Here is a 24,965-nt window from a genome sequence, read left to right as displayed (position 1 = left end):
TGTTGCATTCAATGTAACACTTAAGGCAACAGTGACATCTAGTGGTTAGAGCTATAATTGCAAAAGATGACTGAATCAACAAGTGTTTGTGACATAACATGATTGGTTGCACTGTTGACTGAAATTGTGAGAAGCTGTCAGATGGATTTGGTTAATGGGTTTATTTAAACGTTTCCATGAGGATGTCAAAGCTATAGAGGTAGTTTATTTTGGAACTGTTGACCATGCCAATATTTTAGACTCATTTTGTGATTGTGTTTTGTTTAATAGGAAATGTCCTCTTGTTGTTTAATCTCAGTTGCTTGGTTGTTAAACAACGGACGAAAGAGTTCTATTTATTTTTTTGATTGTTTTTCTCCCTCTACACTGTACACTACAGCTAGAACCGGAAGCCGTGTAAGTGTATTCCGGAAAGCCCTAGAGTCTCAAATCGCCTTATGGTTGTTTGGACATCAACGCTTTTCTATGTTGATTGGAATTTGCTTGTGTAAACGGGATAAACACACGAAGACGGAATCGCTGCGGAGTTTTTTGTTGTTGCACCGATTACAAATTGCCACGCAAAAAAGACGCCCGGATCTCTTTCCATTGAAGACATACTTTCCCCCGGTGAGTTGTTTCACAACGACGAGCTACTCAAGTTTGATGCAATAGCGGAAAACCTCGTGTTCGACGCCTTTCTAAAGTTGAATATTAGTGCGTGAGGTATGAAATGGAACCGGCGACCGTACGTTTTTTGTCTTTATACATCGAAGCTCGGGTGGCTGACATTTTTTTCTCATCCAAACTTGACGTGCATATACGGGGCCGTCTTTTGACTCGTCCCGTTATTTAGACTACACCCACAAGCTAGGAAATGTTTGTCTTTCCAAGATGAAGTTGTGTTAAATTTACATTATTTTCGGTGGAAGGCCCTGGCGTAAAGCTAAAATAGAGAATACATGTTTCTTTCAGCGGTGTCAGCCGAGAGCTTTTATTCACTACGTATTTTTTTCCATCGCGGTGTACTTTTTCGCATGACATTGAACGCCTCAACTGAGGTGTTTTCGCTTCTTGAGGTACATCATGGCGATGTCAAGGACTGTGGGAGAAACGCAGACTGTACTAATTGCTCATGAACTAAAAGTGGCTCTGTCTCTAAGAGTGGACCCAGAAGGCACGTGTTGAACCGCCACGCTCAAACATGTTCTTGTGCCTAGTACAGTCATCTCCCGTGGTTCCGCTTAATGCTACGTGGAACTCGTGTGCTCTGTGACGATTTCTTCTTGTCGCCATGGTGCGTGAACGCAACGCTATAGGGCCTTGAAGGCAGCAACGCGTCCAACTTTGGACTTTTCCGATTGTCTTTGAACATTTGATCAATGACCGTTTTTTTCCTTTTAAGTAGATTAATGATTTTTCCAGTGGCTCCCGTGCATTTAATGTATTTTGCGTTTACGTTGAATCCCTGTATATTCTTCTGGAAACATTTTTGTGCACCCTACCTCTGTCGGGCATGACATGACGCTAGTGCAAATCCAATGTAATGCAGAGATATTTTTTTGTGAAAATATACCAAGTTCTTGAGTGCTTCTCCAACAACATGTTTGTTTTTGCAGGTTTTTTGAGAAAGTGGTTGTTGTCATCCTTCAACTGGCTGTTTGCTTTGAGAAGCTGCAACAATGCCGAAACCGGTGAGATCAATGAGTGCTCACATATAAAAGATGTAACCAGTTATGTATTTGCCCAGTGATTGGCTCACAACCAGTACGGAGTGTAACCAGCCTCTCACCCGTGTTAGCACACCCGGATTCTCATTGAGGATAAACAGTATAGTTTGCCATAAAAATTTAGAGGGTTGCCTTTGCAGTTGATATCTCAAGATAAATCCATGTTTCAAGTTGTGTAACTGAAAAAGTCTTACGATATCATATCTTTGAAGATATGTCTGCAACACTGATCAAACTATGTTGAACTTAATAAAAAGTAACAAAAAAAGAAAAAAAAGTCAGAGGCACTGTCTAGCCAAAGTTTTTAAAACAAAGAATAGTGTTTGATTAGGCGAAAGTAAAGACTGTTGTTAAAAAGAACTTTACTATGAGGACTTGTATTTCTTGAAATTAAGTTAGTATCAGTTATAGTGATTTGGTATTAAATACCATGTTGATTTCCTTCTGTTAAATTTTAAAATATTTTAAACATTGCAATGCAATAGTGCGTCATCTGTTCATCCATTTCTATTTGAACCAGTGTTAAACATTTGAGCAGGTCAACACTGATCTTTCACAAAACGAGCAGTAAAATGAAGGACTGGTGTGAGCACAGACCAGCGAACACTGGTGCGTCGAAAACACCTGGTCTGATACCTTGTTGAACGTTTTGTACAATGATTGAACAATGTAGAATGTATGGGTTTGTTCTCATCCTTGGATTTATCTAAACATTGCTATGTGGAAAGGAACCTCATTAACCAAAAAAAAAAAGGTATTTGGGACAAACTTTGGACTTTCCGATGTGAATAAACTCAATAAGAATTGATTTATTTTCTGGCAAGCATATTTTAGCTCTACTTTAAGGTTGCTTTGGTTCCCTCCATTAAGGCCTCTTCCAAGTAAACAACTGCCAGAGTGTGAAGTGTCGAGGCCACCAGCGATGGAAGTGCAACACTGCTGCCATTGTTAAAGCATAAAGTGAATCCCCAATGTCCTCTGATGTGAATGCTACTAAACCCAAACCTGTTAGATATGGTCCCTTGTTTAAATGTCCCGGCCCTTACTGCAGTCGCACCCCTTGTTTCTCCTAAGCAGACAAGGAAACGGATCATGTTTGCACTCACGTTGCACATTCACACATTGCACTGTGGTTGCAGCCTTTTTCCTGAACGGGAAGTGACCTGGTTTTAGTTGCAATAGTGTCCTCAAATGCTACTACAGTAATCCCTCGCCATTTCGTGGTTTAACTTTCCCTTCTTCACCACATCTCAGATTTTCTTCTGGGGAAATTGTTTTAAAATTTGTGTGTGTGTGTGTGTATATATATATGTATATATATGTATGTATATATATATGTATGTATATATATGTATGTGTATATATATATATATATATATATATATATATATATATATATATATATATATATATATATATATATATATATATATATATATATATATATATATATATATATATATATATATATATATATATATATATATATATATATATATATATATATATATATATATATATATATATATATATATATATATATATATATATATATATATATATATATATATATATATATATATATATATATATATATATATATATATATATATATATATATATATATATATATATATATATATATATATATATATATATATATATATATATATATATATATATATATATATATATATATATATATATATATATATATATATATATATATATATATTTTTTTTTTCTTCTTCAGTAACAAGCTAAACACAGTTGCTTCCGCTTGCAAGTTTCAGCGTGGATTTTCAAATTCATATTTCTGAACTAAAAAAAAACTAAAAAAAAAAAAAATATATATATATATATATATATATATATATATATATAATTTTTTTTTAGTTCAGAAATATGAATTTGAAAATCCACGCTGAAACTTGCAAGCGGAAGCAACTGTGTTTAGCTTGTTACTGAAGTTTCAGCGTGGATTTTCAAATTCATATTTCTGAACTAAAAAAAAATTATATATATATATATATATATATATATATATATATATATATTTTTAGTTCAGAAATATGAATTTGAAAATCCACGCTGAAACTTGCAAGCGGAAGCAACTGTGTTTAGCTTGTTACTGAAGAAAAAAAATAAGTTCAAAATGTGTAAATCCACACTAAAATTTATAGAAGCCATCCTTGCTACTAGTACTCAGCACTGAAGATTTTTTTTTTTTTTTGAAAGGGGTGACCCTACCCCTATCTTGCAGTTTTTCAATTATTACGACCATGTCTGGTCCACATTAACCGCGATATTCGAGGGATTACTGTATTGAGATAGAGGCCCGCTATTCCGAAGCGTGAGTCTGTCTGTAACCAGGTATGTAGGTGAGCGAAATTCTTGTGAAGTAGTCCTGACAGGCTTTTTAGTTTCTAATTTATAGTAGGTGTTTGCTGAAGAGGATGCCAGCTGAGGACATCGGGGTTTTACACCAATGTCAACATCCTGCATAAATATAAGTTGTTGAAGACAGTCAGGTGTTAAAGGGTTGGCCGTAGAATACAGGAAGGTAAATGAATGAGACAACATTTATTGGACACATTTGCCGCAAAGTTTCAGTCCTTTTATTCTATCATGTTTCATGATGACCCTTCACCTCATTTACTACACAAACTGACAGGCTTTGTCGGGGGCGGTTCCCTCTGATTATCTTTTTAATCCCCGTGAAATCAACGGAAGTTTTCCACGTCCTGCTTTTCCGCAGACCTCAGAATCTACCACTCGTGTCTTTCTATGTAGATATGACTCTTCTGTTCAATAGCTTGCAGTATGGCCTTCTTTTCCTAGCGGGGGGTTAATCAGGGGGGGGGCAGACAGCTGCTGTGTGCCCAGAAGGTTAGATTAGTGGCCCTACTGATTGAAGTGTGTGTCTGTGTCAAAGGCCTTCTTCAGCAAATCTTTGATAAACAGCTTATAGCAACAAAACCGCTGCACATTTAACAAGGGTCTGTCTGAGGGGCGAAGTTGTTTCAGTTACTGAAATGGAAAGGTGTACTCGGTATGGCACATTGTCGGACTTTGATGAAGAGTGTCTACCTCTATGCAAATCATTGTCACTGTTGGACAAGTATTTTACAGAGCACGCCTGTGGTTTCTGCAAATGAAAAAATGAAAATCAGACATAGGCATTGTCGTCATCATTGACTGACAAAAAAGCCTAGTAGTCATCATACCCTCGGCAGCATATGACGAAATTGTAGTGTTCTCCCCAAGTTCGTCTTCCCAGGCAAGACACATTTATGACATTTATTTATGACATATTCATACTTGTTAGCTCTCTGCCTTGAGCGCCATCAATCCGGCGACTGCAAGTTGCCTCACCGATGCCAACAAGAATAAGATGGATCACTTACTTAATCTAATGGTTTGTTCTTGCGCAAAGCCGAGTCACTGACAGTTTTGTCCGGTGTGCCAGACCGGCAAACTCTTTGAAGAATTCCATACAAGAGGCTAATCAGTCACCTGTTCAAAGAGAAGGTGACAGCAGGCAGTGAGATGTCAGGATAGGTTCCTTGGAGACATATTTGATGAACTGTGCTATGTCATTGTTTCGCCCAATCCCAGTGTACAGCACAAGAGGGGATTAACTGACCGTCTGGTGAGCCCAGGATTCCCCCTGGCATACACATACACTCTGTCGGCTCTGATTCGGAATACACGGCCAAAAGGCTGGGTCCTCAATGACGATAAAAGAGTTTGTTGCACCTAAATTTCCCTCGGGCTAAATCTGGCAGAATGTTTGCGCTTTTGAAATCGGTGCGGTTGTGACGCCATAATGCCCGACATCAGGAGAAGAATCTGGACACATTTCAATTTTATTGACAATACATTGAACATTTGTTTGTTATTCAATTTTTGGACATGCTAGTTTTTTTTTTCAACATTCGGTATCCTATAAAAATAAGCACTCGCAATACTGCAGTTACCTTCCTAAATTTGGTGAGTCCTGATTTCCTGGAAGGATGCAAATGCGGGTTGTAATCTGCTGGTAAAGAAGCCAAGAGTTTGCGTGTACTGTGACAGCACGGGGGAAATCCAACAACTCTTCTAGTAGCCACTTCCTTTTGGTTGTCAAGCAATTCACAGAGCGTTATGAATGTGAGAAATGGAGGAACATCACATTTATCGCAACTCAGCGCTTATTTTTTTTGCTGTTTGATTGTGCTGCCAACAACGTTCATGAGCTTAGAATAGCCAATGGCATCTTTGCTACCCCAACACTTGCAGCTAACATTGGAATCTGGTCTCCTTGGTTTACTTTAAGAAGAAATAAAAATATATAAAAAGGTGGTTAGACTAGGGGTGACCCTACTTTGCGATGTTTCTATTATCGTGTCCATGTCTGGTCTACATTAACCGCGATATTCGAGGGATTATTATTGTATTCTATCTGGGTGTGCACAATGAAGGTGTTGTCTCTCCCTTTTAAACCCACTGATTATTAAAGGGAAGTATATGCCTGCCTTGCACATAGCAGACCTTCAATGGCTGTTTGTGAAATGTCTTTTTAGATTAATGTCCGTGTGACCACCATGGATGCCGAACTGGAGTTTGCTATTCAACCAAACACCACTGGAAAGCAGCTCTTTGATCAGGTCAGAAGATCGATTGTTCTTCTCCCTTCATACGATTGAAAGAAGTGTCGTGATCAGACATTTGTTTCCAAAGGTGGTGAAGACAGTGGGGCTTCGGGAGGTGTGGTTCTTTGGCCTCCAGTATGTGGACAGTAAGGGCTACATCACTTGGCTCAAACTTAATAAAAAGGTCAGTGTCCTCCGCACCCCCCCAGAATGCGATGCCTTTATTCTTGTTACACATTATTTGCTATTGTTGTCCAGGTGACCCAGCAAGATGTGAAGAAAGAGAACCCACTGCAGTTTAAGTTTCGAGCCAAGTTCTTCCCTGAAGATGTTTCAGAAGAGCTCATCCAGGATATAACTCAGAGACTCTTCTTTCTACAGGTAAGCTTCATCAATCTCCCCGTGTTGAAAAGACCGTCAGAGAGAAGATGTAACCTCAAGTCCTAATTGTGTCGCCAGGTGAAAGAGGCCATTTTGAACGACGAGAACTATTGTCCGCCCGAAACAGCCGTGTTGCTGGCGTCGTACGCCGTCCAGGCTAAATATGGAGACTATCTCAAGGACGTCCACAAGCCTGGCTACCTTACACATGACCGACTGCTGCCTCAGAGGTTGACGATACTTTTTGAACGTGTCGCGTTTAATGGCGCAGAGATACCTGGCAGCCCATAAAAGAATGAATGAATTAATTGTAATCAATTGTGTGTTTTCGCGCGTTCAGAGTGCTGGAGCAGCACAAGCTGACCAAGGAGCAGTGGGAAGACAGGATCCAGACTTGGCATGAGGAACACAGAGGAATGCTCAGGTCGGTCAGATCAAGAACGGCTTTGCGTCGGACATGTTGTGTCACGTACCACAGGAATGTGTGTTGTGCACTTGTCACCAAAGTATTTCTCCTTCCAGAGAGGATTCCATGATGGAGTATTTGAAAATCGCCCAAGACTTGGAGATGTATGGCGTCAACTACTTTGAAATCAAAAACAAGAAGGGCACGGAGTTGTGGTTGGGTGTGGATGCACTCGGTCTTAACATCTACGAGCATGAAGACAAGTGTGTAGCAAATTTATTAGCAGTTCCTTTAAAAAATAAAACTAATACTTTGCTGTCTCTGATTTAGGTTGACACCAAAGATTGGCTTCCCATGGAGTGAGATTCGAAACATCTCCTTTAGCGACAAGAAATTCGTCATCAAACCCATTGACAAGAAAGCCCCGGTAAGCGTCCGCGCCACGAATAGTTCAGGGTTCAAACACGTGCCGAGCAGCTCTTCTCCATCACGTGCAGGACTTTGTGTTTTACGCTCCACGACTGCGCATCAACAAGCGCATTTTGGCGCTGTGTATGGGCAACCACGAGCTCTATATGAGGAGGAGGAAACCCGACACCATCGAGGTGCAGCAGATGAAGGCTCAAGCTCGTGAAGAGAAACATCACAAGCAGATGGAGAGGTACTTTTGGCTTCTTCTTGAAAAGGTATCAAGTTTTTCCCAAGTTGTTCACCACTGCAGGGCCTATTGGCGCCTCTGTCAAACTGACCTACTCTACATAATGATGTCGCACTGGAAAATACAGAGAAAACAAGTCGCAGATAAAACCAAACTGAATGAAAATAAAAGTGGGACTTGGAAAAAGCTTGGCAGAGATGACGGAAGCACCATTCCCAGTGGATGTTTACTGTGCAGAGAAGAGGGGGAAAAGCAAATCATAGACAGGACAAAACATAACTCATATTTAATGACAACTTTGTGGCTGTAAGAAACACAAAAATAAATCAAGAGGAGCTGCGGTAGGAACTTTTATTTTTTTGGGGGGGGAAATGGGAAGACAATTTGGAATCACTTATGGGGAAAAAGACCCGGAATTATCAAGATAAAACCTACTTCATGGACGTAAGGTGACAAAAAGTGATTGTTTTAATTAATCTGACTTCAACTTTATCCGAATACAGTTGTCAGATTAGTTTTGCGTGTTGGTGTCTTGTCACAGACCATTGAAATTCAACAGAGCAACATCCTCTGATACCACTAATGAAATAATTAGCATGAAATACTGAAGCGCCTAGTGTTGAATTTTCCCAAACCCTCCCATTAGGTGCGTTATTAGATTTTGTTTTTTTATTCACCACCACTTAAATGCATCAGGGCTCAGCTGGAGAGCGAGAAGAAGAAACGAGAGGCTGCGGAGAAGGAGAAGGAAAGGATCGAGCGCGAAAAGGACGAGCTCATGGAGAGGCTGAGACAAATTGAAGAGCAGACCGGCCGAGCCCAAAAGGGTAGGGAATTGTTGCGGAGGGGATAAAGTCGCATTGGAAAATACAGTGAGCTCAAAACTTGTCTTCATCTGTTCTCAGAGCTGGAAGAGCAGACCCGTCGGGCCGTGGAGCTGGAACAAGAGAGGAGAAAGGCGCGAGAGGAGGCTCTCAGGTTGGAGAAGGAGAGACAGGCGGCCGAGGAGGCCAAAAACCACCTAGCCCAACAGGCGGTGGACCAGCAGAAGAATCAGGAGCAACTGGTGCGTCTCGACGGCGGCAGCGGACAAAGTCGTAAAGTCGTGTGAGCGACCTAACGACGCCGTCTGCTTGATTTCAGGCGGCGGAGCTCGCTGAATTCACAGCCAGGATCGCGCTTCTGGAAGAAGCCAAGAAGAAGAAGGAAGACGAGGCCACGGATTGGCAACACAAGGTACGGCTCGTCTCCGTCGGAGCCAGCGTCCACCCACATTGCTTTTCCTCCCGTAGGCCCTGTCGGCCCAGGAGGACCTACAGAAGACCAAAGAGGAGCTGAAGACGGCCATCACGGCGCCGCCGCGTGAGCACGACTACCAGGACGAGAACCACGCCGAGGCCAGCGCAGAGTTGTCCAATGAGGGCGTCAGCCAGCTAGAGCTGCGCAGTGAGGAAGCCCGCGTCACCGAAGCCCAGAAGAATGAGCGTGTCCAGAAACAGCTACAGGTACGCAAAACCCCACCCACCCAACTCACTCGCTCGCATCTTTCCAAAGCAGATGAGGAATTTCCAGCAATGACATGCCACCTCTTGCCCCTTTCCCCCTTTTTAGACTTTAAGTTCTGAGTTGGCCGAGGCCAGGGACGAAACCAAGAAGACTCAGAATGACGTCCTGCACGCCGAGAACGTGAAGGCGGGTCGGGACAAGTACAAAACCCTGCGTCAGATCCGGCAAGGCAATACCAAGCAGCGCATCGATGAGTTTGAATCCATGTGAGGAAGAGGAGAAGCTTCCCGCGCCCTCACTCCCTCCTTCCCTCCCCGATGTTTTCCTAAAAGACCTGCATGGCAAGCCCTCTCAAGGATAACTGATGCAGCTGCCGCCTTTAAGCCAACCCTCCCCCTAAACTCGAAATGACCTTTTACTCTTGCCGGCCCGCCAAAATTGCACTCCCGTCGGGACCTCCAACCCTGGGTGCGGGAATGATAGTGTGTCACACCAAAGGGGAATGAACACGCTGGCTTGTTTGCAGCTCAAAATCCCAAAGGCTTCTACACTCTTTTTGATCTCGTGTCTTCAGTTCGATAGGCCTAAGATCTTACTTTTTTGGTTGCTATTACCGCTAACGTCCGCTTTTTTAGTCCACCGTCCCACACTTTGGAACCGAAGCCTCGTGAGATCACGCGGTGGCGTTTCGTTTAAAAATGTGTTCCAGCAGTATTTTATTTTTTTTCCTTTCAAACTGGAGTCCTGGCGGAGACTTGAGTAGATTATTTTCCAATTTTGTCGGGAAAGGAGACACCTGGCCGGGGTGTCGATGGGCGAATGTAGCAAAGACGACAAAGGGAAACTGTTGCACAAATGAGCCTTCCAGCTTGAAAGTGTTAGCAACGTGCGCTATTTGATGGTTACTTCCCATCCCAGTGTTCTGAAAGCAGCTCCCAAAGGTGTTCTAGGTGTGGTTTCACTCCAAAAGATGGACTTTTCAACTTGGTATGACTGAAGTGAGGAGACTTTAATTTGCAAGATTCACAATGGTGCGTAATTGCATTTTAACCATTGTGCTTACCTGTTACAAGTGGAGGCATGAAACAAATGCTTTGAATTCGAGGTTAACATGCTCTCCGCACCGACAAAGTGCTGTGCACAATTGAAATACCTTTTTTTTTTTAATGAACAGAACAAAATTGTTGTATTAACTAAATGCATATTTGTTACTTCTTACTTGACAGCTGGGGAGGTTTAGTTCATTTTAAGTAGTTGGCGATTTTAAAGCACTTGCCTGCTGTTTTTTTGTTTAAATGGATTGCCATTGCAGGAAGAGGAAGTAGTATGTGCTGCCAGACCGTTGTGTTTTTTTAAGTTGCATTCACAAAGTCTGAACCTGCCATTGGTTTCATTGAGAAACCTCTTAACGGACTTGAGGTACTTGTTTTGGCCTGCTCAACTTAGCAATCTTGTCTATGATCGTTTTGGCACCAGCTGTCGCAGTGTACTGCTATTTTGTTCATTTCAGAGTCTGTATGTTTGATACATGGTTTGCAAACCTTTGGGTTCAATCACCAATAAAATATTTTAAATGTATGACAATTGACTTGCGAATTGTTCTTGTTTTCACAAAAAAAATTCACATTAAATGCTATGTTTCAAAAAGCAAACATCTAAATACAATTCAATATATGTAGGCAGTCTACATGAACAGGAAAATAGGGATGGATTTATCAGTACTTGTATGCAACAGTTCCTAAATACAATCAGCAGTTTTTCGTGGATCATCTGCTCACAATCACACAGCCCGGTGTCATAATTGTAGTCTATAATTGACACACGATTCCAACAATCTCTGGAAAATGCATGTGGCGATACCACATTAAAAAAGACTAGGTTATTCAGTCTTTCCTTAAATAAAAGCACCAAATGACCATATATATAGGCTGGCCGCCCTGTGGTCTAGTGGGTCAGTCACCTGCCTCCCATGTTGGGAGGCAAGGGTTCGAATCCCGGTGTCGCCAGTCAACCAAAGGCCAAATGAAGGCTTAGGTGGGAAATGCACAGCCTGACAATATAGTCATTGTATAATTGAGACTAAAAACTTCAACCAAAAAAAGCCCTTTTTTTAAACTCAGCAGTACTCTTTAATGAACAAGCACGGCTACAATTCCAATAGTAAAATGACTAAAGAGTCGTTGAAGTGAACTCTCGATGCCTCAGTCAAGTTTGCACATATACACACGCATCGATCAAAAGAGGTCGGAAACATGCACAACAGTGAGCTGAACATAGTTCAGAGTATCGGCTGTGTCGTAAGCACCATGCCATGTAGAGGCATTACTTTTGGCCCACACTCGGCTACCACGCCGGCACACGGTGCCAGCGGGCTCGGTGAAGGCGCTTCTTTTGTTTCATAAGCTCGCTTCTTTTCCACAGCATCCAAAAAGCTGCAAAAAAGGCAGCTTGATTCTCAGCACTTTGTATTGATGGAGACCGAGCGCACCCACTCCTCTTAGTTGAACTTTCTTTCTTTTCGACAGAGATGCTGCAGAAAATAAGCGGTCAAGAACCAAAAATCCCCAAAGCATTGAACCTAAACAAAGTAGATCCACAACTGCCTTTGTCTATGGGATTTTCCCTCCACAATCGCACAAGAGCTGAGGGACATTTTTACTACCTACATCAAGAATGTGAGCTACACACAGAGTTTACACACCTGATACAATTTGTATCAAACTTGGCTTATCGGGGATTGTTTGTGAAAATCTGCTACAGATGACTATTTAAATATATCTACAAGAATCATTAACACATGTAGCAGATTCCATTCAACCCAACAGAAAGGGCCACACAAATCTATATAAATAAGGGTCTTTTGTGTGGTACACAGTAGTTTTTGTCGTTTAGGTACAGTTGAAAAGAGATGTTTACAAAAAAATAAGGGAAAAAACGTGTATTTTCCTCCCCTTAATAAATTGCTAAAATATCAAATCAGGACTCCATTGAGAATCCTTACAAACAAGCGATTCAGATATAAGAATAAGAGATTAGGCCATCCCTCAGAGTCAATAAAGCCAATTTCCACTGTTTTGTTCAATTCTTCTTCCGTATCACTATTCCACAAAAGTGGGTGCTGGAGCCAATCCCAGACAACTACGGGCAGTTGAATTGCTTGCCAGGCCACCGCAAGGAAAAAGGAGACAGTCCTGTAAATTTGCAAGCCTTATTCACCAAAAACATGCTATGTTTAGTCTGGTTCGACGTTAGACGGAGAAGAAAACTTTCCGTCCTTCCAAATATACTTCAGTGTACTACTGTATGGAAAGGTCTGCTTTTAACTGCATTTATGGCAAACGCAATAAATAAAGGTGTCCCTTACTAAAACTAAGGTACATTTCACGGGGTGGCCTATCTCCACCGCCACAATGTGGGTCCAAAACGCTCCTCTAACAAGATCACAAACTTTCAACAGCGCGGAAAAAATGCTCAACGACACCAAGATGAAACAGACACGTCCTCCTCACCATCCCATCTATATTCTGCCATCCTTTGGCTTTCCGCCCTCGGCCAAACATTCCGGATTCCCGACGGTGTGCCGATGTGGCGGCCTTAGAATCCCCTCTGAACTTTCTCTGCTAGAATGGCAGCTGCCAGCTGCTGGGGGTCCGTGACGTGGGGGCTCCTGCCCATCACCCGGCTCACCAGCTCCGATGGGAAGATGTTGCACAGGTTGGCGTACGTTTTCTCCCTGGCTTCACCGTAGCGGCCGCGGGCGGGTGGCTCGGGGGGCTGCGCCGCATATGAGGGCGCTGCGAGGTGTAACGGAAGAGGAGAGTGCGCGGGGGGTGGCGGGTGACTTACGTACGGAGCCGGGTGGAGGGCGGGATGAGAAAAATGGCGTGGCACGCAGCCATCTTGTGCCCACTGAGCCGAGTTCCACGAGGCCTGACACGCGTCCGACGGGCTGTGATAGACGTCGTAGCTGGGAGGTGCCGGGGGCTCCCTGTAGTATGTATCCCACGAGGGTAAAGCTTTTACCCGTTGGTGGTGCTGGGATAGGCACAGGTGCTCGTGAAGACGAGATTCTGAGGCGCTCTCCGCTCTGGTACGGGCCCCGCGGCGACCCATGGGGGAGTCGGGGTTGTTGGATGCGGCCAGCGTGTGGTAGTCGGCCGGGCAGCTGGAACGAGTGGCGAGCGGCTGGTGCTGGAAATAATGGGGTAACGGATAGAGAGGAGGGCACTTTTGGGAAGCATCGGGCGCCTGGTTGGGATCCCAAATATGCCCCGCCGCCGCCGCGCTTGTTTCGTAACCTTTGTTGGCTTTGGCGTAATCCGCCACATGAAAGGCGCACAGTTCGTGGCTTCCGCCGCCGGGTCGGAAATGCGGCTGACAGTGGAGGGAGGCGTAATGGGCGCCGTCGTCCATGGGGCCGTCCTGGCAAGCGTACGATTCACAGCTGCTGCTTTCGCTGCCGCATTCGGAGCCGGCGGACCCCACGGAGCCCAGCCGCAGGTCTGTGTCGTGGGGAAAACGAGCGTCCGGGCTCTGCCTGGACGAGATGCGCAGGCTGCTGTAGGCGTAATAGCTTAAATCCGGGGATTCGCAGTGCGGGTAGAGGTCGTGACAGTGGGCCGGGGGGACGACGCACTGAGGGGTGCCGGCTCGGGACTGTCGATCTTGCTGCGGCCATCCCGAGGCCGCCGCCGACGGCGTCCCGCTGCCGGTCGCGGCGCGGGCACCACTCCTCTGACTTTCCGGCCTTTCTTTTGCTGCCAGCTTCTCTTCCGCGTCGCTGTAGGAAAGCGCTCGGACACCGGGCTCACATTGCCGCTTGGCCGCACCTTTTTTGGCCTCCAAGATGCCGGCTGGAACGCTGTGGCTTTTGACCAGCCCCGCATCCCCCTGGTTCTTGGTGAGCACGCAGGTCTTGGCGATAGCCCGCAGCTCATCGGCCACCGCACGTTGTGGCTGGGAGCCTCGTTCGGGGTGGTAGTATTTACACTTGTGGCCGTAGGTGCACTTTTTTCCTGAAGAGGGATGCAAATCTCGAGTCAGTCAACCGGCTTCTTAAAACCACCTTGGTGTTATCGGTTTTTACCATATGGACAAGGCTGTTTCTTTTGCTCGGCCACCACGGGTCTTTTCCTCAAGAAGTTGTCCAAGCTGGGACCATGTCGGCCGAGGGGGTCATCTGGTGGCATGAATCTGACAGGCGAGGAGGAAAGATTAAGTTGTGTGTAAACAATGAAACGGGTACATTCCATCAAAAAAACTATAAGCAGAGACATTTAACCAATTACTGTAGAACACGTGGCTCCCAGCCAAAATGAATGCAGCTCTTTGCTTATGGTCATATATTTTGTATATACAGTGGCCATGTCTCTCTTAGTTTTATTCTTTCTTACGACACACTGAAATTCATAAGGGCCCCTTAATTTTTTCTTTTTTTATAAAATGATATCAGTTTGGATTTTTTTCATGCTGCTTCTGACCCTGGCCGGACGTTTGGTCGCCGGACATTTGGTCGCCCGGACATTTGGTCGCCCGGACGCTTGGTCACACGGACGCTTGGTCACACGGACGCTTGGTCACACGGACGCTTGGTCACACGGACGCTTGGTCACACGGACGCTTGGTCACACGGACGCTTGGTCACACGGACGATTGGTCACACGGACGCTTGGTCACCCAGACATTGGGTCGCCGGACGATTGGTCACCCGGACGATTGGTCACCCAGACGATTGTTCAAGTACCCTTCTGACAGTATGGCTCTTTGACTCTCACTTTCAAATTTTGACTCTTTGTGTCTAACTTGTTTCCCACTGACTACTTTAACCACTCTAGTGACTTCTACCCAGAGATCAGAGAAGCCACTTTTTGAAAATTCACTCGGGATGTCGCCTTCTGCAATTTTCAATGGACAAGTGCCGAGGGTTGTTGCATTTGTGCTGTTGACCTACTTGTCATTAACAAAGGAGTACATGAGTAATCTCTCATCGATGAACTTCTTCCACTCAGGTTTCTCATTGGCCAGGTCTCTATAGTTGTCGTTGGACACGATGATGCCGTCCGACTCGTAGGCCAGCTTGACGATGAAGCGGTCATCGTAACAGACCACGCGCCGGCCTTGCACGCGGCGTGAGGGGGTGAACACGAGGATTTTCTCTTTCTCCAAACGCCGCAGGATCTCTTGGTCTGCAAAGAAGGTTAACGGCAATGCCAGGTGAATTTAATCTGATTAATCTCCCACCAGGATGTTCGAACTGACCTGTAATGGGGGCGTCCGGCCGAGACTGCTCCTTCCTCCACGCCGGAACGAAAACGGTGATATCCTGGTGGCCGCGTTCTAAGAACCAATCGACGGCCAGCGAGATGCCCTGGCAGGAGAACACCTCCTTGTTGCCATGGCTACGCAACAAAGGCGCCATAAGAACGGTTAAGTGGCGGCTTTTTGAGCGTCGACTATTTGACTTTGCTCACCTCATGGCTACGTTGCTGCCGTCCACCACTACGGGCCGCAGGTTGTCTTGGTCACCGGGAGGAGGTTCTTGCGGGCACGGAGAGTCTGATCCCAAAGTTGTGGGTAAATCGGAGGAACAAGAGGACGACGTGGAGGTGGAGAAGGACGAGCCGGCCGGCTGCTCGCTTTCTGAAGATCCTCGTTTGACCAGCTCTCCCAGTATGTCATTGATCAAAGTTCTCGGCCCCAGTTTGGACAGCACGAGGCGCACCGTCTCCTCAGAGTAGCCCAATTTGAGCGCAAAATCCAGTTTGGCCCGATATTGCCCGTCGACAACCAGCTCGGATTTTGGCGCAGTCTCCTCAGATTTGGAAGGGTGATGGAGCAAAGCACGGCTGTCATCTTGGGCCTCTGATGAAAGTTGGACCGGCGGCTCGGGCGGTCCTTCGGTCCCCAAGTCCACACATTGGGTCCGGCAGAGCGGCTGGTGGGCGCTTTTGCACTGTGCTGCGGCACCCTCGCCTCCATTTGGGCTGAGGTCAACGGCGAGTACGGGAGAGAGAGATTCCCGTAGCTGGCGCTCTAAGTCGAGACGGGCCACTTCCTCCGCCGTGGATGCAAGGGGGTTCGGGTTGGTGGCGGTGTGGCTCTCCCCCCGCCCCTCCATGGCAGGAGGCCCGGCTGCGCCGCCAGCCTGCCGCTCGGCCCCCGCTACGTGGAGGTACTCCAGCTCCAGTTCCTGAATGCGGCCGGCTTCTGCCTCCGCATGGTTCTTCTGGCCCATGGAGCTGTCTCGGACATCCGGTCGATTGCAGACACTTCGCAGTGCTGGACTTATTAGTGCCTGAAGAAGAAGAAGAAGTAGAAGGACAACTTGTGATGACCATTCGGGTCCTTTGTCTACCTATTACTGTGGCCATCTATTCACAAAATGCACTTAAACACACACAAAAGTTGATGCAACATCTGGCATTAATGCAATTTATGTCATTTTATCTTTTTGTAAAATCGCAGACTTTTTTTCTGCATAGCATTTTTGTCGTGTTTTGTTTGGATCACAACATGGTCTTGTATGGAGGAATCAGAAACCATTAAATCAACAACTCCAGGGCATTAACTGACAATTTTTATAACTAATTAAAAGTTTACAGACCATGTTAAATGAAAAATAATATTTTCAGCGCTAAAGTGAGTCCAATTTATTTGCCTGTTTGTTATTATTTGTGCACTGTGTGGTGAAAGCTTTAAATCTCATTATACTTGTAAAATGACAACAAAAGCATTCAATTCAATCAACAACTCCATCAAATTAACTGACATTTTGGATCATTAATTTAAAAGTTTACAGACCTTGTTAAATGAAAAATAATATTTTCAGCGCTAAAGTGAGTCCAATTTATTTGCCTGTTTGTTGTTATTATTTGTGCACTGTGTGGAAAGCTTTAAATCTCATTATACTTGAATAATGACAATAAAATCATTCAATTCAAAATAGTAAGTAATACAAATTAAAAAAAATCCCAAGAAAAAAAATCCGATGTCGTAAAGCCGCAAAAAGTTGAAGCCGCGATATTCGAGGGATTACTGTCCTTCTGTCAAAAAGCGTAATGGTACTGAAAACAAACTACTACTGGATAAAATTCCATCTTGTGTCAAAATACAAGTGAAGTTGCTGGTTGTTTTGGTTGGGGATATCGATGATAAGATCTGACTTGTCACAGTTCAGTTTGTGGAGGTTGAAGAGTGAAAATCCATTGATGGTCCACTCGTGTGTTCGTCCAAATGTTCCAAGAGAAACAAGGACAGAAATGTGACAACAACAACTCGTCGAGTTTAATAAACATAGTGCTATGTGACCGTCAATCTGATACAAACAATGGCTTCTATCTCATTGAGGGTCAATATGGGAAGAAGAGGCAAGCTTATTCAGGGTTATCTTCATGCTGACTCAACCCTTTAACAGCTGCGGAGCCGCTGACGCTGTGGTTATCGGCAGTTTTGCTAATGGTGATGCACACTGGGCAGAGTTTTTGTAAACCAAATGCTTTTATGGTATTGAACTTTCTTATGTCTTCAAATGCACCCTTTGGGTTTTCAGGGTATCCAAGATCTGATTTAAGTGACACAGTTGGTCAGGCCGGAGCGTTGAGGATAAGGAGTAATTGACCAAGCACTGAGACAGCTTGTGACTACAGACAAGTGGCAGAGGGGCAGTTATTTATGTGGTCCTTTTGACCTATGTCCTAATTCAACCCATCGGTTGCATCTGATGGCGTTTATGCCCTGCGAGGAAAATTCTAAGAGACTGTCCAGCCACTTTGACGGACACATTTTCTCAGCACTGTTTTTTTTTTTTTTTTTTAATAAGGCGACATCTTTAGGAACACAACATTGGGACTGACATTAAAAGTTGAAACACTACTGAAAATGAAGAAAAACAAATTGTACGTGGAAAAAGATACTATGAGATGAACTACACAGGATTTGCAAGAAGAAAGCTTGACTCTAAAATAGTTATGTGGATAAACCGGTGGGGGTGAGAGGGAGATTAAGGGAGGGACTACAGGGTGCATTTCATTATTATAAAAAAAGGGGGCTACCAAGCAAGATGGACACGCCACTGTTGCTAGGATACAGCTGTTGAAAGACAAAGCCCTCTCAAAGCATCCAGACAAGGGGGCGGGGCCCTCAGTGGTTTCAACTATTACACTGCGCTAGACAGAGAAAAATATATGACAAAATACAGAAGCGTGTGTATGTATGTATGTGTTTCTATCATAGGAATAAAAATTTTGCCAAAAAAATCTAACTTTTGTGGTAAATACACTGCTCCATGAACATTTTTGGTATAGCCAAGAAACAAATGCCACAGGTAGGTTAAGCATTGGTAGCACAATTATCATAATCATTGCATCTGCATAACAATTTATATCATCAGAATCAAGATGAAGCTCCAGCGCCAATCGACTCTCATGAGGAGAAGCGATGTGGATAATGAGTGAATGAATAATCAAGATTAAGCTTCAGCTTTGCGCGTACCTAAACGGGCTAAGGGCTGTTGAAAGTGAATAATCAAGATTAAATCCCACTGATCTGAATTGAACAGTGAGTAGCATTGTGCCACGCAGAGCGGTTGCATCTTTCAAACTTAAGCGGGACCCCTCCCACCAAGCTCAACTCTCATTTTGGCGGTTGAGATCGGGAGAAGTTGGGGGGGGGAGCTTTGCGGGGCTGTTTTGCCCTGATGGGACGCGGGGACAGACGGGGGACGTCTGGCATAGGTTTGAAGCAACTTAGATATGGCGCCAGGATGCTTGGTTTTTAAATGGGTGAAGCAAAATCACACACATTAGAAATAGTCAGCTCCCTTCCTGGTTTGTATATTTTCAAAATGACTTTTTTTTTTAGTTTTTCATGAATGATGCTATTATTGAGGGGGGAAAAAAAAATCTTAATCTACATGGCCTGGGATGAAAAAGTGATTCCACCCCAAACCTAATAACTTCTGAGTCACCCTGGTATTAGCGATTATTGCTATCAATTGTTTGCAAGAACTTGTTGATGAGTTCTTCTTGCAGAAACTTATTTGCCCGCTGGTCTTTACAGAGTTGTTGTAATTCAACCACATTGAAGGGGTTTCTATCATGAAGTATATTTTGAGTATCAATAGGTTTTGGGTCGGGATTTTGACTAGGCCAAAGTGCTTATTTAGCTTTTCGCTGCCAATTAAAAGTTGAACAGATGAGTAATTTTGAACTATTGTCCTTCTGCAAAAGCCAAATTCAATTTAAGGTCTCACAAACAAATGGCTAAATGTGATACTTTAAGCCCTTTGAGAGAGACAGCAGAATTCTTGGTTCACATCAAGTCTTCCAGGTGCTGAAGTTGTGAAATATTCGTCTTTGCTTTGTTTATAACTACTCTGTTTTTGCCATTTGCGCTTCATGGCTCTCTCTCTCTCTCTCTCTCTCTCTCTCTCATGGTGATCCTTTAGAAATGGCTTAAAAAATCTCATATTGATATATCTGATTTACCATGAGTTTCGAACCATAAGGCGCGCCATTATTATAAACCACACCCACCAGATTTAAAAATACAGGTGGCAACATTGTATTAGGAGATATTTTCATCAAAATAGAATCAATAAAAAGACACCAGCAGGGTTCACAGCAAAGGAAATGGCATCTTAAAGTCAGAAAATGACTTAATGTACTTGCTTTCATATAAGTTCATGATTATCCACGCTTATGGGTATCTGATGAGTCAGATTTGAAGAACTTTTGATCTATATCACTTTGACGGGCACGTGCTAAAAGATGTGGAAATTTCGGGTCTGAGAAACACAGCTATGATAAACAACAGGGCCACGTCAAGTAGGTTTGGATTTTTTTGTCCCCCAGCTAATTAAAAAAGGTAAAATAAAACACAAAGTTCATTTTATGTTGACTTTTGTTTTGAGTGAAAAATATTTAGCTCATTTATGAATGGCAAATGTAATGCAAAGTGTAAAAAAAAGAAAAAGAAATGAAAAATAGGCCAAAACCTATTCAACACCTTTTAAAAGAAAAGCCTAACATTATCAGGATGCACAGCTTTGCAACATGAACATTAACAGCTACATTATGTACCTAAATGTGAAAACTGAGTACTGGGCAAAATTCGGATATAGGTATTGAAAGTAGCTACTTACTAGCCTGGCCTCAGCACCACTGTCCATCTCTAAAAGTGCCAATTTAGCATTATCTTATGCCTTCACATCTCTAAACTCATCCCAAGCAAATACTCACTTATTGTCCCATCGCTGCCTCGGCAAACAAGTCACGAAAGAAACGGCCGAGCGTGTTTCTACATGGTTGGAGCCTCAATGGCGTTGCGCTGGTGAAAGTGAAGAAGTCCCAAACAGTACTGTTGCAGATCCTCGTTCCTCCGTCAAGAGCACCTTGGACAGTGAGAAGCAGAGCAGATGGAGGAACAATGTCAGCCATTCCCTGGTTGAGAGCGCCCGTGTCTCCGCCAATCGCGACGAAGGCAAGAGACAACGGCAGGAGGAGTCCGAAACGGCGCCACCCGGTTTCCCCAAGGCACGCGTAGTCAATGCATTCACAGTATATACACACACACACACACACACACACACACATTTGAATGGGTGTCCCCCGTGTGGCCAATGAATCAACGAAAGGCGGGAGCCCGCACAATAGAAACACACAATGGGAGGCCGGCCAGCGCAGCTGTAGGGTGAGGTTTGGTGCTATTAAAGCCCGGGGTGGTAGTGGAGAACACCTGGCTACGGCGCGCTCCGCTCAATCCATCCTCTTTGTTTGGGGGGTCGGAGAAGGGTGGGGGTGGGTTGCGGGTCAGGCAGAAACAGACTAGTGTGGCCTTTGCAGAATGCCAGAGTAAAGAGGAGAGTGTGGCTCAGCTCAGATGGAAGAATGGCTGTGTATGTGTGTCGGAGGGAGGGAGGGAGGGGGTCACTTCTCAAAGTTTTAAGTGGAGGGGTTGGGAAGCCTCCTTTTGTGGTGGCACACTCCAGGCAGATGACTCGGAAGCACATATTCTGCCTTTTTTGTTTGGTGACTAACAGGATTTAAAGGGGACAAGTTCTGGAAAAACGGCCTTTTGGTTGCTTGTATACAAAGTGTGGGTCTTAGAAGAAGCTGGCCAAATAGGAATTTGGGAAATTAAACAGCCGAGATCTTTTTTTATTTGATAAAAATAGGACTTTGGTGTTGTAGAAGTGGGACAACACAATTCCCAATTGACATAACCACATAAACTACAAACTTGAAGATCTATAGCTCTGCTGAGCTATCTAGTCTCTCAAGTTCCACGATTAATGATAATACTATTTCTAATATTACATTGCCAAATGTCAGTTTCTGGCTAAATAGTCAATTTTTTCCCCTCATTTAAATCCCTTTGCCTTGCGCCATTTGAACATCATTCAATACGCTGCTATACAAGTATTTGTTTACATTTATGAAGGTAACCATCATCATTTCAAATTACAAAGTGCCCTCTGTCAAAGGTTTCAATAAACTTACTACCAAATGAGCAGCAAGGACCGAAAATACCGGATCCCAGACATAAGGTTGCGTACAAATGAGCTTAAGCCATAAAAAGCATCAATTCAATTTTGACAGGTGACGTCAAAAAAGGTGTCACTCTGGGAGTTGAATGTGTGCACAATGACAAGCAGCTGTTGACCTGAGAGCACGCCTCCCTGCTTAGATGGGGACCTCTCGGACAGATGATTGGGGTCAGACACACGCCATCTGCCCTCAAAACACAGGCTTGTGTTTATTACTTTTGAACTCTCGTACTAAAGTCATGACATTTCTCCCCAAAATATGAAGCAAAGCAACTGATTAGGCAACTTGCTCACTTGTTTGTTCACAATTTTTCAATATGCATTTGCTTTGAGACAAGCAGAAGCGGAACACATCTATATTTGTGTGTGCGTGTGTGTGTCATCTCATAAAGTTATATATTATTTTTTTACTGAAAATGAATGTTGGCTCAAAATAATAATAGTAATAATTGGTATCGGCCCTGAAAAACCCATATTTGCAAGAAGTCATACAATGTAATATACAAATTATGATGAACGAGAGAGAAAAATTAACGTGAAAAATCAAAATATGATGAACAAGAGAGAAAAATTTACGTGAAAAATCAAAATATGATGAGTGAGAGAGAAAAATTAACATGAAAAATCAAAATATGATGAACTACAGAGAAAATTTAACATGAAAAATTAAAATATGATGAACATGAGAGAAAAATTAACATGAAAAATTAAAATATGATGAACGAGAGAGAAAAATTAACATGAAACATTAAAATATGATGAGCGAGAGAAAAATCTAGATATAATGGATGAGAGAGAAAAATGAACATCAAAAATCAAAATATGATGAATGAGAGAGAAAAATGAATATGAAAAATCTAAATATGTGATTAAAAACATGACATAACTTATATTTGCATCATTCGAACCGGACGTTGTTCACAGTCCGCAGACATCAACTTTTTGGTGACATTATGTCATGTGAAATTTTTGATTTTGGAATAATTTTGGATGTTTATGTGATTCCTGCTGATAAAACTTTCACTAGAATGGCTATTCTTAATATAGGCGGCATCGTTTTAAGTGAAAAGATTATCAGATGGTGGTGTGCATTGAGATTTTTTTCAATGCTAAAAAGTGTTCCGCAACTCAAAAAAGTTTGGGAAACACTGCCATAGTTCTTTCATACTATACATATCTATAAAGATCCCACACTGTGCGTTCATAATGTGCTTATCTATAAAGATCCTATACAGTTCATATGTAATATCCATAACATAGATCAAAATAAGTCTTTGACCTTTGCAATTCTTCAAAGGATAAAAAGCCAAGCCTTTGACAATCCTCAATGAAAGATATACCGGTATTGAAATTAATCACCCAGTTCTAGTAGTGACCAAAAGAAATGTGGGTTAATTCAGACATATCTCACTTATTCTTAAAAACTTTGGTCCCTCAAGATGCATTGATGCAGATCTGCACTTCTTATCCTAAAGTTTTCAACAAGTATCTCTTATCACATCAACACCATTTTGACTACTTGCAGCCGATAAATCTGCTTCTTAAAAAAAAATATCGACACGATTATCAGAACAGATGCCATGAGAGGAAAATATGTAAATATGTACAATTAATCGCCGGGGTTGACGGACACAACTGCATCCACTTACCCTAAATCAATCGCTCACATCCTCTGGGAGTCGAACAGCCTCGTGGGTGCTGCAAAGCAGAACATAGACACCAAAGGGTCAGTATTGAGCACAAATAAAAGACATTTCAAACTCTTTTCGCTGGTGCAAAATCAGCCTGTGGTGCAGTCGCAGCAAAGCAACGCCGTCACGACTTGCCTGCAGCCTTCCCAAATGGGAGATTAACAACAGTACGCGCGTTAGGATAAAGTGGCAAAGGCTCACTTACTCGCTAGGTGGATGCCCGGGGGTCTTTCGCAGATTGCATTCATGTGGCGTCAACATAATAATACTGTCACATTTGTAGCCACGCACTAGACATCCGGCTGGCAATGGAGCGTGACCCAGCAATAGCGGAAAAAAGGTCGTCCATAGTAAAGCTACATCCAGCGTTCAAAGTAACTTTCAAAATAAATCACGGGACGATAAACTGTATGAGTTAAACAACTGATTTAGAATATCTTTTACAAACAATGCCCATAGAATACTGAGAAAGACGTGAGGATTTGATATTAAACACTTGATCGATGGAAAATTGTCATGTTGTAAATGTGACAGATATTTTATGTTTGCAAAACCGGAAATAATATTTGAGGAAAGCATATAAGTCTTTAGCAGCATCGGGAAGGGATTTGCTGTTATTTTTGTCCAGGCCTGTCACATATTTTCTTTCTTTCTGTTATGATTAATTTGGATAATTCTGTTGTACCAGAATGCAAAAGCGAGTTTTTATTTTGCATGGTTTATTTCAATGACAATTTGAAGTTTTTCCTTCACCACTGTTGGTAATCAGAGGGGGTTACTGCCCTGACACACCCACCAGTTGCTTAAGTGAATAAATTATACTTTGTCAGGAACTGATTAGAGCAAAAAAAAATCTTGATTAAAGAGAAAAAAAATATGTTTCCAATGACTTAGAATGAAAGAAAATTGGAAATAAAGTCCAGTATTTCCAGGTAATGCCCACCCACATGGGGCAGGCATTTTACCGATAGGCCTTATTACCCAAACAATGGTTTTAAACACCAATTCCTACATGATCAGTGGTCAAGAAATGTTTAAATTGTCATACTTTAATACATTGAGTAAACAATGCAATTATATTAGGCATTGTCTGTCTCTTTAAACTTGACTGCATAAGATGTAAATTAATAATGGGGTAGGGGGGAAAAAATTCCAACTAAACAATGTAAATGTTGATTTATTCAACGGAAAGGACCTTCTGGAAATAAGAGTAATTCCCATAAAACACACAAAGGACATAAATTAAAGAGGCAAATAAAAAAAAAAAAGTCTGGGAAAAAGAAATTGAATCCACACCGCTCATGGCACATGAGCTCACAGAATGCAGAATGCAGAAGAATCATCAACCTCTGGATTTGTGGTATTCATTGTGTGAGCAGTTTCTTCTCCTGTACATGAAATTGGAAATGATAGTACAAAAAGGAATACAAAAACAG

The 24,965-nt window shown here is 43.0% G+C and overlaps 2 protein-coding genes across 3 annotated transcripts; one reads left to right on the top strand and one right to left on the bottom strand.

Moving 5' to 3' along the window:
• Positions 1-379: 379 nt before the first annotated feature.
• LOC144213907 (radixin) lies at positions 380-10,872 on the top strand. Its single transcript, XM_077742662.1, has 15 exons — positions 380-609; positions 1,599-1,673; positions 6,275-6,358; positions 6,432-6,527; positions 6,602-6,724; positions 6,803-6,954; positions 7,065-7,148; positions 7,247-7,393; positions 7,461-7,557; positions 7,628-7,791; positions 8,485-8,615; positions 8,694-8,854; positions 8,932-9,024; positions 9,081-9,293; positions 9,400-10,872. The coding sequence occupies exons 2-15, from the start codon at positions 1,662-1,664 to the stop codon at positions 9,562-9,564; spliced, it is 1,722 nt and encodes a 573-aa protein (XP_077598788.1). The 5' UTR covers positions 380-609; positions 1,599-1,661; the 3' UTR covers positions 9,565-10,872.
• On the bottom strand, positions 10,079-23,868 carry LOC144213793 (putative ribonuclease ZC3H12C). Of its 2 annotated transcripts, XM_077742475.1 has the most exons (8): positions 23,735-23,868; positions 23,488-23,536; positions 20,532-20,683; positions 15,765-16,588; positions 15,553-15,692; positions 15,245-15,479; positions 14,381-14,487; positions 10,081-14,309 (listed from the first exon to the last, which is right to left on the bottom strand). In XM_077742475.1, the coding sequence occupies exons 4-8, from the start codon at positions 16,526-16,528 to the stop codon at positions 12,889-12,891; spliced, it is 2,667 nt and encodes an 888-aa protein (XP_077598601.1). In that variant the 5' UTR covers positions 16,529-16,588; positions 20,532-20,683; positions 23,488-23,536; positions 23,735-23,868; the 3' UTR covers positions 10,081-12,888. The 2 variants fall into 2 exon arrangements, with proteins under 2 accessions (XP_077598678.1, XP_077598601.1); XM_077742552.1 differs by lacking the exon at positions 20,532-20,683 and having other exon boundaries at positions 10,079-14,309.
• Positions 23,869-24,965: the final 1,097 nt, after the last annotated feature.

The sequence above is a fragment of the Stigmatopora nigra genome, chromosome 1, assembly GCF_051989575.1.
Source record: "Stigmatopora nigra isolate UIUO_SnigA chromosome 1, RoL_Snig_1.1, whole genome shotgun sequence".
Lineage (NCBI taxonomy): Eukaryota > Metazoa > Chordata > Actinopteri > Syngnathiformes > Syngnathidae > Stigmatopora > Stigmatopora nigra.
The sequence above is the reverse complement of the archived record's forward strand: the minus strand, read 5'-3'. Positions and strand labels throughout refer to the sequence as shown.

What these genes read in the sequence shown, in the direction of transcription:
- LOC144213907 (XM_077742662.1), top strand. An exon ending in ATCTACGAGCATGAAGACAA is followed by an intron (nt 7,394 to 7,460) that starts GTGTGTAGCAAA and finishes TCTCTGATTTAG; the next exon opens with GTTGACACCAAAGATTGGCT. An exon ending in CATCACAAGCAGATGGAGAG is followed by an intron (nt 7,792 to 8,484) that starts GTACTTTTGGCT and finishes TAAATGCATCAG; the next exon opens with GGCTCAGCTGGAGAGCGAGA.
- LOC144213793 (XM_077742552.1), bottom strand. Translation starts at nt 16,528, where the DNA reads ATGGGCCAGAAGAACCATGCGGAGGCAGAAGCCGGCCGCATTCAGGAA. An exon ending in GCCGGACGCCCCCATTACAG is followed by an intron (nt 15,480 to 15,552) that starts GTCAGTTCGAAC and finishes CCTTCTTTGCAG; the next exon opens with ACCAAGAGATCCTGCGGCGT. An exon ending in GAAACAGCCTTGTCCATATG is followed by an intron (nt 14,310 to 14,380) that starts GTAAAAACCGAT and finishes ATCCCTCTTCAG; the next exon opens with GAAAAAAGTGCACCTACGGC.